At 32.1% G+C, this 12,968-nt stretch overlaps 1 protein-coding gene across 4 annotated transcripts in view; it reads left to right on the top strand.

Annotated features, from left to right (window-relative positions):
- Nucleotides 1–12,968, top strand: part of LOC143193586 (pseudouridylate synthase RPUSD2) — a 662,639-nt gene that overhangs the window by 584,419 nt on the left and 65,252 nt on the right. For 2 of the 4 annotated variants that reach the window (XM_076399896.1, XM_076399895.1), the window contains exon 5: nucleotides 3,734–3,766. The exons of the other annotated variants lie outside the window; for them this stretch is intronic. In XM_076399896.1, coding sequence (XP_076256011.1) covers nucleotides 3,734–3,766 — 33 coding nt within the window. The remainder of the gene's footprint in view (nucleotides 1–3,733; nucleotides 3,767–12,968) is intronic. 4 annotated transcript variants of the gene reach the window in all.

The raw sequence follows: 12,968 nt of genomic DNA, 5'->3' as shown, positions 1-12,968 counted from the left end.
CCAAGCAGCCTGTTGGATGTCTGCAACGAATTTTTCGGTTTCATAATTTAATTGGTCTTCTGTCTTAAGGGGAACATTTAGTTGAATTCGATTGTTTATTTCTTCAACAAATCCTTCCCAGTCTGTCCTCTTGTTGGTTAATGTTGGATTTTGTTGTTTTCTTATAATGTTTTCACTCAGCGTCAAAATCACAGGTGTGTGATCTGAACTTAAGTCAAAATTTTCTTCAACTTCCATGTAGTTAGTGGTTATGTTTCTAGCTATAAAGAAGTCTAACAGGTCTGGAGTTTTCTCTGGATCGGTAGGCCAATAAGTTGGTTTTCCTGTCGACATGTAACTGCACCCTAGCTCAGCAGCTGCTTTATGTAATTCATTACCTTTAGTTGTCGTCATTCTAGATCCCCATCTTGTATTTTTAGCATTGAAATCACCACCGATTATAAATTTTTCTCCTAGGTTGTTTAGAACATTCAAGTAATTTTCTTTTTTTTGGTTGTATCTTGGAGGGCTATATATGGAAGCTAATGTAACCCTGTATTTGCTAGATATAACAGTTACTGCCGTTACCTGATTTTCTGCTAAACTGAGTCCGGGTTCTTGATGATGGCATATATTATTTTTTATTATTATTGCACTTCCTCCTCTTGCTGTGTTAGCTGGATGAATGGTGTGGTAAAAGTAATATCCTCTAAATTTAATAAAGGATTCCTTTGTCAAATGGGTTTCAGATATTAAGCAAATATCTATTTTTTGCAATTCTAGGAATACTTGTAGGTCAGCGTGATGTTTCTGAATCCCATTAGCATTCCAAATTGCGATGCGGATGTCTTTACTTGCCATTTTTAGTTCTTGAGGCCACCGCCCTATTGTTTTCGAGTTTAAGTAATCTTTCAGAAAACGATTCAATAATCTTTTCCTGGTTGTCCAGCTTTGCTATAAGTTTCAATAGCAGTTCGTTGGTTGTAACGTCTTCTTTTTTTGTTTCTTTTTGAGCGGTTTGGTTTATGCTTTGAGCATAGGTCATTTCATCGTTGATTTCGTTGTACATTTTTGGTTGTTTATTTTGAGTCACTGTTTTTTGCTCTTTAGCCTGACTGATTTTATTTCTTCTCTCTTGGAATGTTTTCGCAACTACGCATCCTCTGTAGCTTGCTGGATGCGCTTCATTGCAATTCGCACATTTCGCTTTTGTTCCTTTGGGTTTTTTGCATTCTCCCGTGATGTGTTTTCCTGAGCATTTTACACACCTTGGTTCCCTTTTACAGAATTTTTGTGTGTGTCCATGTAATTGGCATCTCTTGCACTGTGGCACAAGATTTGCCTTTCTAAGAGGTTCTATTTTTACTTCGACTCCTAGAATTTGTTTAATTTCATAATTTGCTTTTATGTCCGTGTTATGTTGGAATGATAACATAAACAGTGGTAAAGGCTTCTTCTGGACAACTATTTCTCCATTGTTATTTTTATTTCGTTCTTTTTTCAGGATATTTGTGACGTCAGTACATTTAAGTCCATTTTTTATTAACTCTTCCACTATTTTAGTAGTTTTAGCTGTCGGTGGAAGCCCTCTTGCCATTACTTTAATGTCTCTGGTTTGCTTATCTTCATACGAGTGCCATTGTAATTTTAGGAATTCCAAGCACTCAGCAATTTTCGTAAAAGTTTTACGACATTCGGCGTTTAATTTGATTTGTCCATTGTTTAATGTTGTTGCTCTAAATAGTATATTATTTGTTTTCATTGTTTCATATAGCAAGTCAAAGTCTGTGACATTACTTACTATAATTGGAGGTGGTCTCGGCACTTTTATTTCTTTATTCAATTCTTGTGCTTTAATGGTTTTTGGTTGTTGTGGTGAAGCTTCAGGTGTGTAGTTTGCTTTTCGTTTCTTATTTCTTTTAACTGTTATCCAGCCTACTTCTTTTTGCAATTCTTCCTCGTCTGTTTCATAGTTTACAGGCAATTTGTTTTCAGTGCACTGGTTCACTACGGGAATGCTAGTTGGATTGTATGTGTTTTGGTTTTTTATTAGGAGTTGTAGTGCATCTAATTGTTTTTGCATATTTGTTAGTGCAATTTCCAGATTCCGTCGGGCTGTTTTTTCGTTAATATACGCATTATAGAGAGCTTGCTCATTTTGCGTTCTCTTATGGTTTTCTTGACAAAAGATTTGATTCTGTTGTGCCAGATAAGCTTCACCTGACGTTGAGGATTGTGTTTCCATCTCATTTAGTCTCTGGTTCTCTCTATTAATCATTTTTATTTAATGAATAGTTTAATTCACGTTTTTACAAAAGTTTCAGTACCGGTATTTGTTTCAGAACCGTTATAACGCCGCATTTGTGGTACAGATGATGCACCTCCGACCCTTAACAGCCCCCAAAATTTTACCTTTGTTACTTTATTGCAGTGACCATCGTTTTAAACACATTTTCACTAAACATTTAACGCGCAGTTTTAACACTGTTATTGTCGTCACGGTTTTTACTTATTTTTTAAAATCGCATTTGTGGCACAGGTAGTACACTTTCAAATTTATTACACTGACCGTCGCTCCAAACACGTCTTTACTCTACGAAGGTCGAACGACAACTCATCGTTAAATTGAATAATTTAAAAATTTACATTAGATATTTGTAATATATATACAATCAAATTGAATAGAAGTTAAATCTTAGAATTACTAATAAAATATCTCTGTAATATTTGCACTTTGGTTTATCAACTATGATACTTATTGAAATTATATAATATTTTATGCATACTTTTCATGAAATTATATAAAATTTTATGTAAATAAAAGCCTTCGGTTTGTAAGGTGAAGACAGAAATGATAGATTCATATGATAGATATATAGCTACTAATTATTCATATATATGAATTCATATACCTTCATTTTGTATGTAAAGGTGACGATTTTCATGAAAATGCGATCCGACCAAGTCCAGTAATATAAAGTTATTGTGAATTTTATTATAAATAGTACTTAAACTAACGTAAAAATTGCCTCCCTTAACTTAGGCATCACAAAAAATCATCATCTCCTTTAAGTACGGTCTGAATATTTAGCACAACAGAAAGGGTATGTTAATGATAGTCACGAAGAAAAAAATCTGAAAAAAAGTTCTACCTCTCCATTCATATTTTTCAGGTACCGTTGCAGATTCATATCAACATGACAACTGGCGTAACAATGTTATAATTGTTAATTATAATTTGAATCATTACTTATATCCAAATAATAACGTAACTAAATTAAGATAATTTAATTTCTCTAAAAAAACTTAATATATTGAAAGAACTAATGGAGCTTGATTAGATTACATCAATTTTGCTTTTACGCTGGTAGTGAACATTATTACTGGTGATTCCATATATACATTTTTTACTATCCACTGAAAGTGACAAGAGAGACAAATCTAGTGCCCTTTTTATCTGGACTATCTATAACCATATATAAGTGCAGTTAGCCGAGATTATACACTGCATCGGAATTGATGTACCAAAAAATCGACTGAACAAAGATGGAATAGATCAATAAACTATCTAGCAGATTCATATTTCAGGCGCAAGCTATTGAGAGGGTAATTTTTAAAGCTAACGGGCACTTTTTTTTATTCTGATCCTATACTAGACTATGAAAATAATTTAATCCAACCAGAATAATTTTATAGCAACATAAACATTAAAAACTGTATTTTAAACAACCACTAAAAACTGTTATTTTTTCAGGTTAGTTATTTTGCAATACTTGGTGATTTTTATGTAAGTATTATTTCGAAATATATATTATATAAAAACTGTATAAGTTAGTAATACGTTTTAATTAAGCGTTGATCTTGTCAATAGTACCATTAAACAAGCATCGAACAGTATTGAACAAAATTTATGAAATATTTTCGATGTTTGTGACGCTCTTTATTCAATATTAAAAGTTTTCAATTAATTGTAAAAATGATCTCGATTAATTATTGGATTTTATTCTAACTAATTAATTAGAATAAGATATTTTCGCAAATCTTGTTATTTTATTTTAGATTTGTCTGATGTTAAGAAACATCACAATTTTTATGGATTTGCTATTTTGAAGAGCAAAATAAAAAGGAATCGTTAAAAAAATTATCTATAAAAAAAGGCCCTCGATTTGGAAAAGGATATTTAAAAGGACATATCGGATTATTTTAAGATCGATACTTTATAGATATATTATTTTGATCACCTTAAAAGTCACTAGACTGTTAAATAATCGGTTATGTGTACAAGTATGGAGTCTCAAGTAGAATATCGATCTTATTATTGTTTGCTATTGTCGATCTGAAAGTTAAATTATTTGAAAAAGTCGGTAAAATTAAAGGTCAATGAATTGTAAAATATACTGATTTATTAACACGAATCAGTCATAAGAATATCCAAATACTGTAATAAAAAATATCATCCAAAAATATTATCATGGTTTTTCTAAAAAACTAATTTTGTAGATTTTCCTTCTTGACATTTCTTACAATCGTTTTTAAGCTCTATCACACAATCAATCACCCATATATGATATCATCACAATTATAAAGCAGGTTTTCCAAAATAGAATCTACAAGGGATCGACAAAATAATATACATATATAACACCTAACATATACACCACAACGGAAACGACGTTCCCAAGGGAATGTTGTCCCATTATTGTACCGAAACATCGTTCAATGGCTTGAATAATATTAGAAATCTATTCCCCACTCTTGCTCTAAAACTCAAGGGGAGTTCGGTTCAATTATGTTGAGGTCTGACAATTGTGCTGACCAACGAAGATATTTAATGATATTCTGTTGTTTCTCAAACCAAGACTGAACATTTTGAGCTGTGTATATGGGCGCATTATTATATTGTAATGCTGCAGTATTTGGCAGAAATATGACAGTCATAGTAGGAACTTCATTGAGGACGTCGAGATATTTTCATTTGCAGTAATCAAATGTAGTAAATAAAGAGACCATCTAAATATTACAATATTGCTGACCTAATCATAACAGAACCTTCCCCATGCTTGACTGTAGGAGGCAGGCAGTCCGGATCATAGGTTTCTTTCGGAGTTCTGCATACATAAATCCGAAAATTTATACAAAACAATTTAAACGATCATTCATCAAACCATACTATAAGTTTCCAATCATCAAGTGTTCAAGTTTTATGATCGCTGCACCACTTCTTGGCAGCGTAGCAGTTCTATGAATATTTTCTTTGCGGTGTTGTTCAAGTAAGTGTTGAGTTCTGCTGTCACTGTAACCGTAGTTGTATTATGCCGTCTGGTCACAATACTTTAACTTTGGGCTTCCAGTACTATTTCTCTTCGCTAATGATGTTTCGGAAAACTCGGAAAACGTTAAACATTTCCCACTAAACAAGCAGAAATAATTTGCCCTGTTTCGAAGTCTGGAAGATCTTGCCTTCCACCTCAGTAACAGTCGCAGAACAAAACTTATGTAACATACACTGAAATATAGCCTACAAGACTTAATATATATAAAAAATATATACACTTCGCACTATTTTTTTTTAACTTCTTCCTTTTTTTAAACACTTTGATGTACAAATTTGATGACTTTGATGATCAAAATAAAAATACTTCAGTTTAATAAAATTAGCACTTAGTATTTCACTCTCAAACTATTACTAAACTCAAACTATTCAAACTGTATTCAAATGTATTTAAAATAAAGTGATCTTTAGCATTTATATTTAAATAGCAAAAAACAGTTTACCGGGAAAAAATAACCAAACAATGAACTTGACTAAATTAAGCATCCACTGTTTATTCGAATGATATGAAATCGACACCTACAAACATTAATTGCTTCAATAAAGTTAAATATTGAAGTTGGATATATTAAAACATCAACGGGCATACCAAAATAAATTCTGTCTATAAATTATGTTTATAACCCAACTAAAATTTTACGATTATTATTATTATGAAACATAAAAAACTCGGATTTGGCGGCTTTTGTAGGTAAGTTACTTCAGCTATTTATTTAACGCCCAATTTTATCTTTTCCCATCTTCCATTTGAAGAGAATTTCATTTATGTTAACATATCCTAGAAAATTATTTAATATAAAATACTAGCCGAACCGACCGACGTTGTCTGAGCTATGAATATTCAATTCCAAATAGAATACGTAATTTAAAAAAAAATCAAAAACAGTGTCTATTCTAATTATTTCTGATACACAACGTTGTTAATTTTGTTTTGTAGTGCGTAAATAAATAATTTGCTAGTTTTGTATCTTTTGGATAAATAAATTCACAATGAAGCATCAATTTTAATAGCGGACTTATGTTTGATTCTTAGCAACAAAGGATTAATATAATTAAGAATGACAGCGTCCAGTGTCCAACGCTTTTATTCAAAAATTGAGACACGACGCCCAATACGATTCCATGACATTCAAATTGGAGAGTATCCAAAGAAAAGTCTCCCTTTTAATTAAAAGCAACAAAAAAATATGCTTACGATATGCTCATGAAAGTAATGGATGATGACACCGGCGAATTTGTTTCTTAGATACTCCTAGTGTAACTGAAAAAATCGCTTTTAATACCATTTATTTAGGCAACAATTCGATCGTAAAATAGAATTACACTTGCTTCATTAGATATTGCAGCTGCGTTGTTGGAAGGCTCTCGAACAGCTCATTCAGTAGTCGAGTTGCCGTTGAACATACAAACTAATAATTACAAATTAATAATTAAATTAAACTTTTAATATAAGGCACGATTACCGTGAACTGTGATGATTAACACCTTACTCAACAATCTCAAAACTCGATAAACATTCAGATCGAATGGCCTGTCCACTAAGAAAATAATAAATAAAGGTTTTAGTGATACAGGTATTAAACTACATTTGTCAGATTTGCCAAGTTTAAATATTCCATTTTTCTACCCAATTTTATCAATTTTCCAAACCAAATCATAATATAATATATAATGTATAATTCCCATTGTTGGCAGAAATTAGCTTTTAAGCACAGCAAGATAATACAATATAGCATAATATAAAATATTTACTGTCTATATTCTCTTGGTGGAAATAGTTGATACTCGAGATATTATATTCCCTAATATTGATCCGGATACGTTCATCCATTAGGCAAAATAGGTAAATATATTCTTCAGTAGAAATGGAATATTCAAAAAGCTTTAAAATACAAAACGGCTTCTAGACAGAAATTAGATTTGCTTTTTGGGTGAGAGCTTTCTTGCGTAAAGTAAGTCTTAAAAAAATTCGGGATCGTCATCCCCTTAAACCAATAAAGAGGCGCCATGAATATTTGTCTCTTAGCTAAATTCAATTTGCACACTTTAGCCTTAATTCGTCCAAAATAACAACGATTGTTTGGAAGCTTTTTACAGTAATTTCCGGCTATATAATGACATAATGTTTTAATGTTTTGATGTCGGATGCTTTTTATTAATCAGTTCGTTGTGTTTCTTTGGTAAATCATTTGTTTTATTTTCCCCTCAGATATTTTAGCTCTTTGTTGCAATATTCTTAGAGTTTTTAGGAAAGTATGTTTTTAGTTTTTAATTTAGTAAAAATATTTTGACACATTTATATTACTACTTACTGAAAACCAACAACTTTAAAATCATTTCAAGAATTCAGTAATTAATGCTGTTTTTTATTAATATCACCAATTAATAAAACACGGTGGTCTAAAGAACTAAAAATAAAAAAACAAGTTAAACCTATAAAATACGCAACAAAATGAAAGTAAGAGTAAAACAAACTACAGGACAATTAGTCAGAATCATCTTGCCTCTTAATGAATAAATCTTAGTTAACTTTATTGTTACATTTCCTCGTCGGAAAGCCCACTTTTTTTGCTTCTATATATTAAAGTTGTTTGACATTTTTGTAGCTAAAATATATATGTTTCCTAAAATAAAGTATCACATTAAAACAGAAGTGTTGCATGATACTATATATATGCATTTTAAACTGATATGTTATTAATATGTAGTTATGGAAAGCTATATATCACAAAAAAAATCTAATATTAATGCTATGTATTCTGATAATCTTAATATTAAACTTTTTAGCTTTTTCCCATCTTTCTGGCAACATGACGATTAGATCTTTTGTGTACGTTGAATCCAGCAGTATCCTATCCGAGCTCTAGCAGTGTATCCTCCACAACCTCTACAACGTAACAAACATCTGCACTAAGGCACACATTCGATTTTAGAAGCTCCTAATACATTAAATCTTAATAATTCCTCCATACGCACACCAAAACTTTAAGCCCATGAATATCTGGCTTCAGTGACGATGTAGAAGACTCTTCTAGACTAACATATGATTTATTGCGCTTGGAATTGACTTTTTATAGTTAGTCACAATACGACAGAGAAAACGATTTATTGGTTGTCAAGTAGAATTCTAAAGGTCTTTTTAATAAGTTAATTCGTGTTGTGGCCACTTTCCCTCCCATTTTATTATTCCCCATCGCATGTACACGTCTGGTAATAGTTGATTCATCAAAAACTAAGCCTGCTGAAATTTATTTGAGAGCTTGAGCTGAGTTTTCGTCCGCTGAGCTTTGTAATTCATTATCTTCGAACTCTTTTGGCCTGCCAGACGATTATTTGTCTTAACATCAAGATTGCCACTTTTAAATTGGCGAAACAAAAACCGACAATTTGAATGTTCAGGAGCAGTATCACTATATATGTCTAAAAGTGTTTAACGGGCTCTAACAGCAGACTTCTCCAAAAATTTGTCTGTCCAGTGATTAGCGTCTGGCTCTACTGAATAATTCAAACATTTATATTTTATATACATATATATATATATATATATATATAAATGTCAAAATTGTTGAAGTTAACATCCGGTTAGGTTGTTTTTTTAATTAATTACATCTTACATTAGATATGCTTAACACCAACTTAATTTACAAATTAATTTATTACTACTGTTCCGTTCTACTTGCATTAATGCACAAGCAAAGCGAGTACGGGATTAATACATTAGTATCTATTTCCCAAATTAAAATAAAACTAAACTACTTAAGTTAAAATTACGAAAAACTTATACACTAATACACTAAACTATTCGTTTCAATTTTCTAATTTCCTGCGTGTTGTCCAGTAGCTGTATTGCTTCCACGTCACTGTGATTTAGCAACCTTATTTCATGTTTTAAGATGATATCTTGGATCACTTCGTATATCCATTTGATTTCGAAATCATCGTGTAGCTCTTCGTTATTACATAGCAATGAACATTGGTAATTAGTTGTAGAACTTTGTTTTGGGTGCGTTGTATTCTTAGTTGCTTTAATGTTTTAGCGCAACGCCATGTTTCCACCCTGTAGGTCCTAGGTAGTAATTGGTTTTATACTTGACTGATAACTCAATCTCTTTGATTTTAGGTCAAGTTGAGAGTATCTTCCGACTAATCAGTACAATTGCTTGACTTTGAGTCTAATCTGCTCTGCTTTTTGTCTAACATGATATTTCCAATTTAACCTACCATAGAAATATATGCCAAGATATTGAATTGATTCTGTTTGAGGAATCGGACACTCGTCTAGTCTATTGATATAGGGTTTTTGTCATTTCGCCACGACAGACAGATTTGGATAGTCTTGGGCAGAGATGTATCTAATTCCATGATAACTGTATCGTCAGCAAATGTCCCAAGTGCTGTTTCTCTTATTGTTGCGATATCAGGGATATCAGCCACACTACCCTGTGGAACTCCAGCCGAAATAGGTTTAAGTGTTGAGAATCCCTCCAGGCCCCTTCATGCGATAATCTAAATTTTCTTTCGAAAATACATGATTCCAGCAGTCAACAGTAATTCTGCGGTAACAATCAGATTAATTCCATATACCCGACCTAATAAAAACCACTAATTCTTTTCTTCGAATGCTTTTTCAACAACCGCTGTTACTCTGTGCACTTGGTCGATTGTCGAGTGGTAATTCCAAAATCCAATCTGGAAATCTGGTATTTCTATAAATAGTTTAATAAGTGTAATTTTGATATCGCACGTGGAAGCAAAATAGATCTCTAATTTCCAACTTGTTCTGTCAGTTTATCAGGTTCGATTGTTACCAATTACAAGTAAGCAATTGTTTACGTTGACACTCTACATTGTTACCACTAGATAGCGCTGGTCATAACATATATATCGCATCAGAAATCACTGAGACACTACAATAAAATTTTAAGCTCGATCAAATAATGTTAGATTTACGACTTGATTATATTTGAGTCTAATGTTGCTATACGCATGTGTTTACATCATAACGAGCGTTTATCATCTATACTATAATGGTGAAATTAATATACTGCTCATTAGTTTCACCATAAAAAATGAAAACGCTGCGTCTGATTCCGTAATAAAATTCACTCTATAATTAACTAATTGTATAACAATTATATGAACTCGAGAAATTTTTATTATGATTATATTGTTTAATAAATGTTTATAACGACAGTGTTGTAGCTGTGGAAGCTTTTAACGGCCTTAAAACAAGGTGTTTGTAACTAGATTCAGTAAGACGATCTAAATATTTAAGAATACTCATGAATATCAACCCCCGTGAAATATTATAGCGATTGAATCTCAATATTGAAACTCTTTAATAATATAAGCCGTAATCTACGCTTCCAGTTGCCTTCAGATAAATATCGCTGCTGTGCCCGAACATTTTTTCAACTTCCTCCAAGAAAATAAAACAGAAGGAATCGAATTTCCGAGTATCGACATCCTACGTGCCCCAGAATCAACGTACGATTCTACTGGACGCGAACCTGTCCGACTCCATTATCCAGCTCGTTGATTTTTTAGGAAACGGTTGCTTCTCCGAAGCTAAGGGTGCTTTAAGTGTCGAATAAAGTGAAAATAATGTCCAATAAATTTTATTTTGTATCGGGCCTATTGAACGGATACTTGCGTTTTTTATAAACGACCCCGGCTGGTATCGGAATAGATTAACGTCTTTATTTTATTTAGTGGTTTTTTATAAACTTGACGCCATTTTAAAGGTCGCTTTTTCTGTCGAGCTAATGGGGCGGATAAAGGGCTCATAGATTTTTTGAACCCTTTTTTAGTGGACTATAGTTCAGAATTGCCGTAATAGAAATAATATATTACGCATTCGGTTCGAATAGAATTTCTAGCATCATAACATTATTAGAAAAATATACATAATAGAAAGGTCTACATCATAGTGCTTTATCGTTTCATAAAACACCATCAGGTTCGTTGTCTCTATCAATGGAAATATTCCATTAGCTACTTTCCAAAGATGTAGTGCCAAAAGAAAATGTGAATTGCTTAATTAAAACGAACTATATCATAACACTATAAATATTAGCAAAAATGCAGGATATATTTTAGAAAAGTCATCGATAAGAATCTCATTAGACAGTATAATCCTTATTCTAGATAGTGTTGGCCATAAGAAAGTCTATTCAGCTGGAGTTGCCCAGGGTAGTGTCTTGGTACCACTTCTATCTTTGCTCTGCACTGTGATATAACAACAAAAATAGAAACAATACTGGGTCACAGTTATTATGACAAAAGAAACATATATGTCTAAAGCTGTAGAAAAAGTGCAAGTGGCAGTCAACAAGATCTAGAATTGGACTAGGAACTGGAAAATATAGCTTAATAGTTCCAAATCTGTCAATAAATTTAATTTAGCTTATTTTAAGAGATATATATTGAAATATTTATCCCGCACTAGTCTTGTTTTTATATTAATGCAGGTACAACAGAACAGTAGTAATAAAATATTTTGTAAATTAAGGTTGTACTAAGCATATCTAATATAAGATGTACTTAAAAACCGCCTTAATACTTACCGCTATAGTTCTGAATCAATTGATGGAATTATGGATGTGTAGAAGGAAGTATGTCTGCCGATTACCCCCAAACAATAAACCTTCATTAGTATTGTAAAGTGGTGGGCCAGCTGAATGTTAAAACCTGAACAGGAAAGGAAAAAATAGGTTTAAAGAAGAATTATCGATACATTATTCTCCGCACCTCTTCCAAATACTGCTAACAATAAATTATTGAGACATCCACCGAACTTGTATGAAGACAATTTTCATGAAATGAAAAATGAGTTGTAGATAACTTATACTTTGACAGTCTTTTAGATTCTCACTGCAGAGCCACCAACCATAAATTTAACTTCAACCATAAATTATATAAATGGTATATTGTAGATCAAGGAGAGCATGTTGAACAAAATGTCTATATATTATTACATCCTTGCATGTATTTTGATCAGATAAATAAATAAATATATATATATATATATATATATATATATATATATATATATATTCATAGAGACCATGAAATCAAGCATCATATAACTTTCAGACAGCTTATCAGTGGACGAATCAACTATTTCTAGACGTTCGCATAATAAATACCCAAAATGAGATCAACTATCACACATGTCAATTTCAACATTCCTCTTTCTATTTGTTAAAAGAAAGGGTTTTCTGTGACGATATTGAAGACGATAAAATAATGTACTACGACAATCCCAAGTGTAAAAATCATAGATTAGTTCACGAAATCATCCACATAATCATCGAAGCGGAATAACCATGGCCTATAAACTCTTGCAGATTCAGCAAGGTGTAGTGTATTACAACCTGTTAAAACCGAGTGAAACTGTTACTGCATGTCTAATAAATTTAATGACATATTGTTACAAAATAGAACAGCAATAGCGACTAGTAGACGCACAATCACACTTTTGCTCGCGTACGCACTATTCATAGCACCTTCTGATTACTTAATAGGGTCGATACAACATGGCTTAGCTGGCACACAGTTATGAAATACTGACCAAGTGCGACAACAATTTTTGTTTACCATATTGCCAGAAAAATTGCCAGATCTAGAAAATATTTCCCAATAAATGCCTTTTTAA

Source organism: Rhynchophorus ferrugineus, unplaced genomic scaffold, assembly GCF_030347505.1.
Source record: "Rhynchophorus ferrugineus isolate W39M unplaced genomic scaffold, kcgeb_rfMv2 rfM3, whole genome shotgun sequence".
NCBI classification, from domain to species: domain Eukaryota; kingdom Metazoa; phylum Arthropoda; class Insecta; order Coleoptera; family Curculionidae; genus Rhynchophorus; species Rhynchophorus ferrugineus.
The sequence above is the reverse complement of the archived record's forward strand: the minus strand, read 5'-3'. Positions and strand labels throughout refer to the sequence as shown.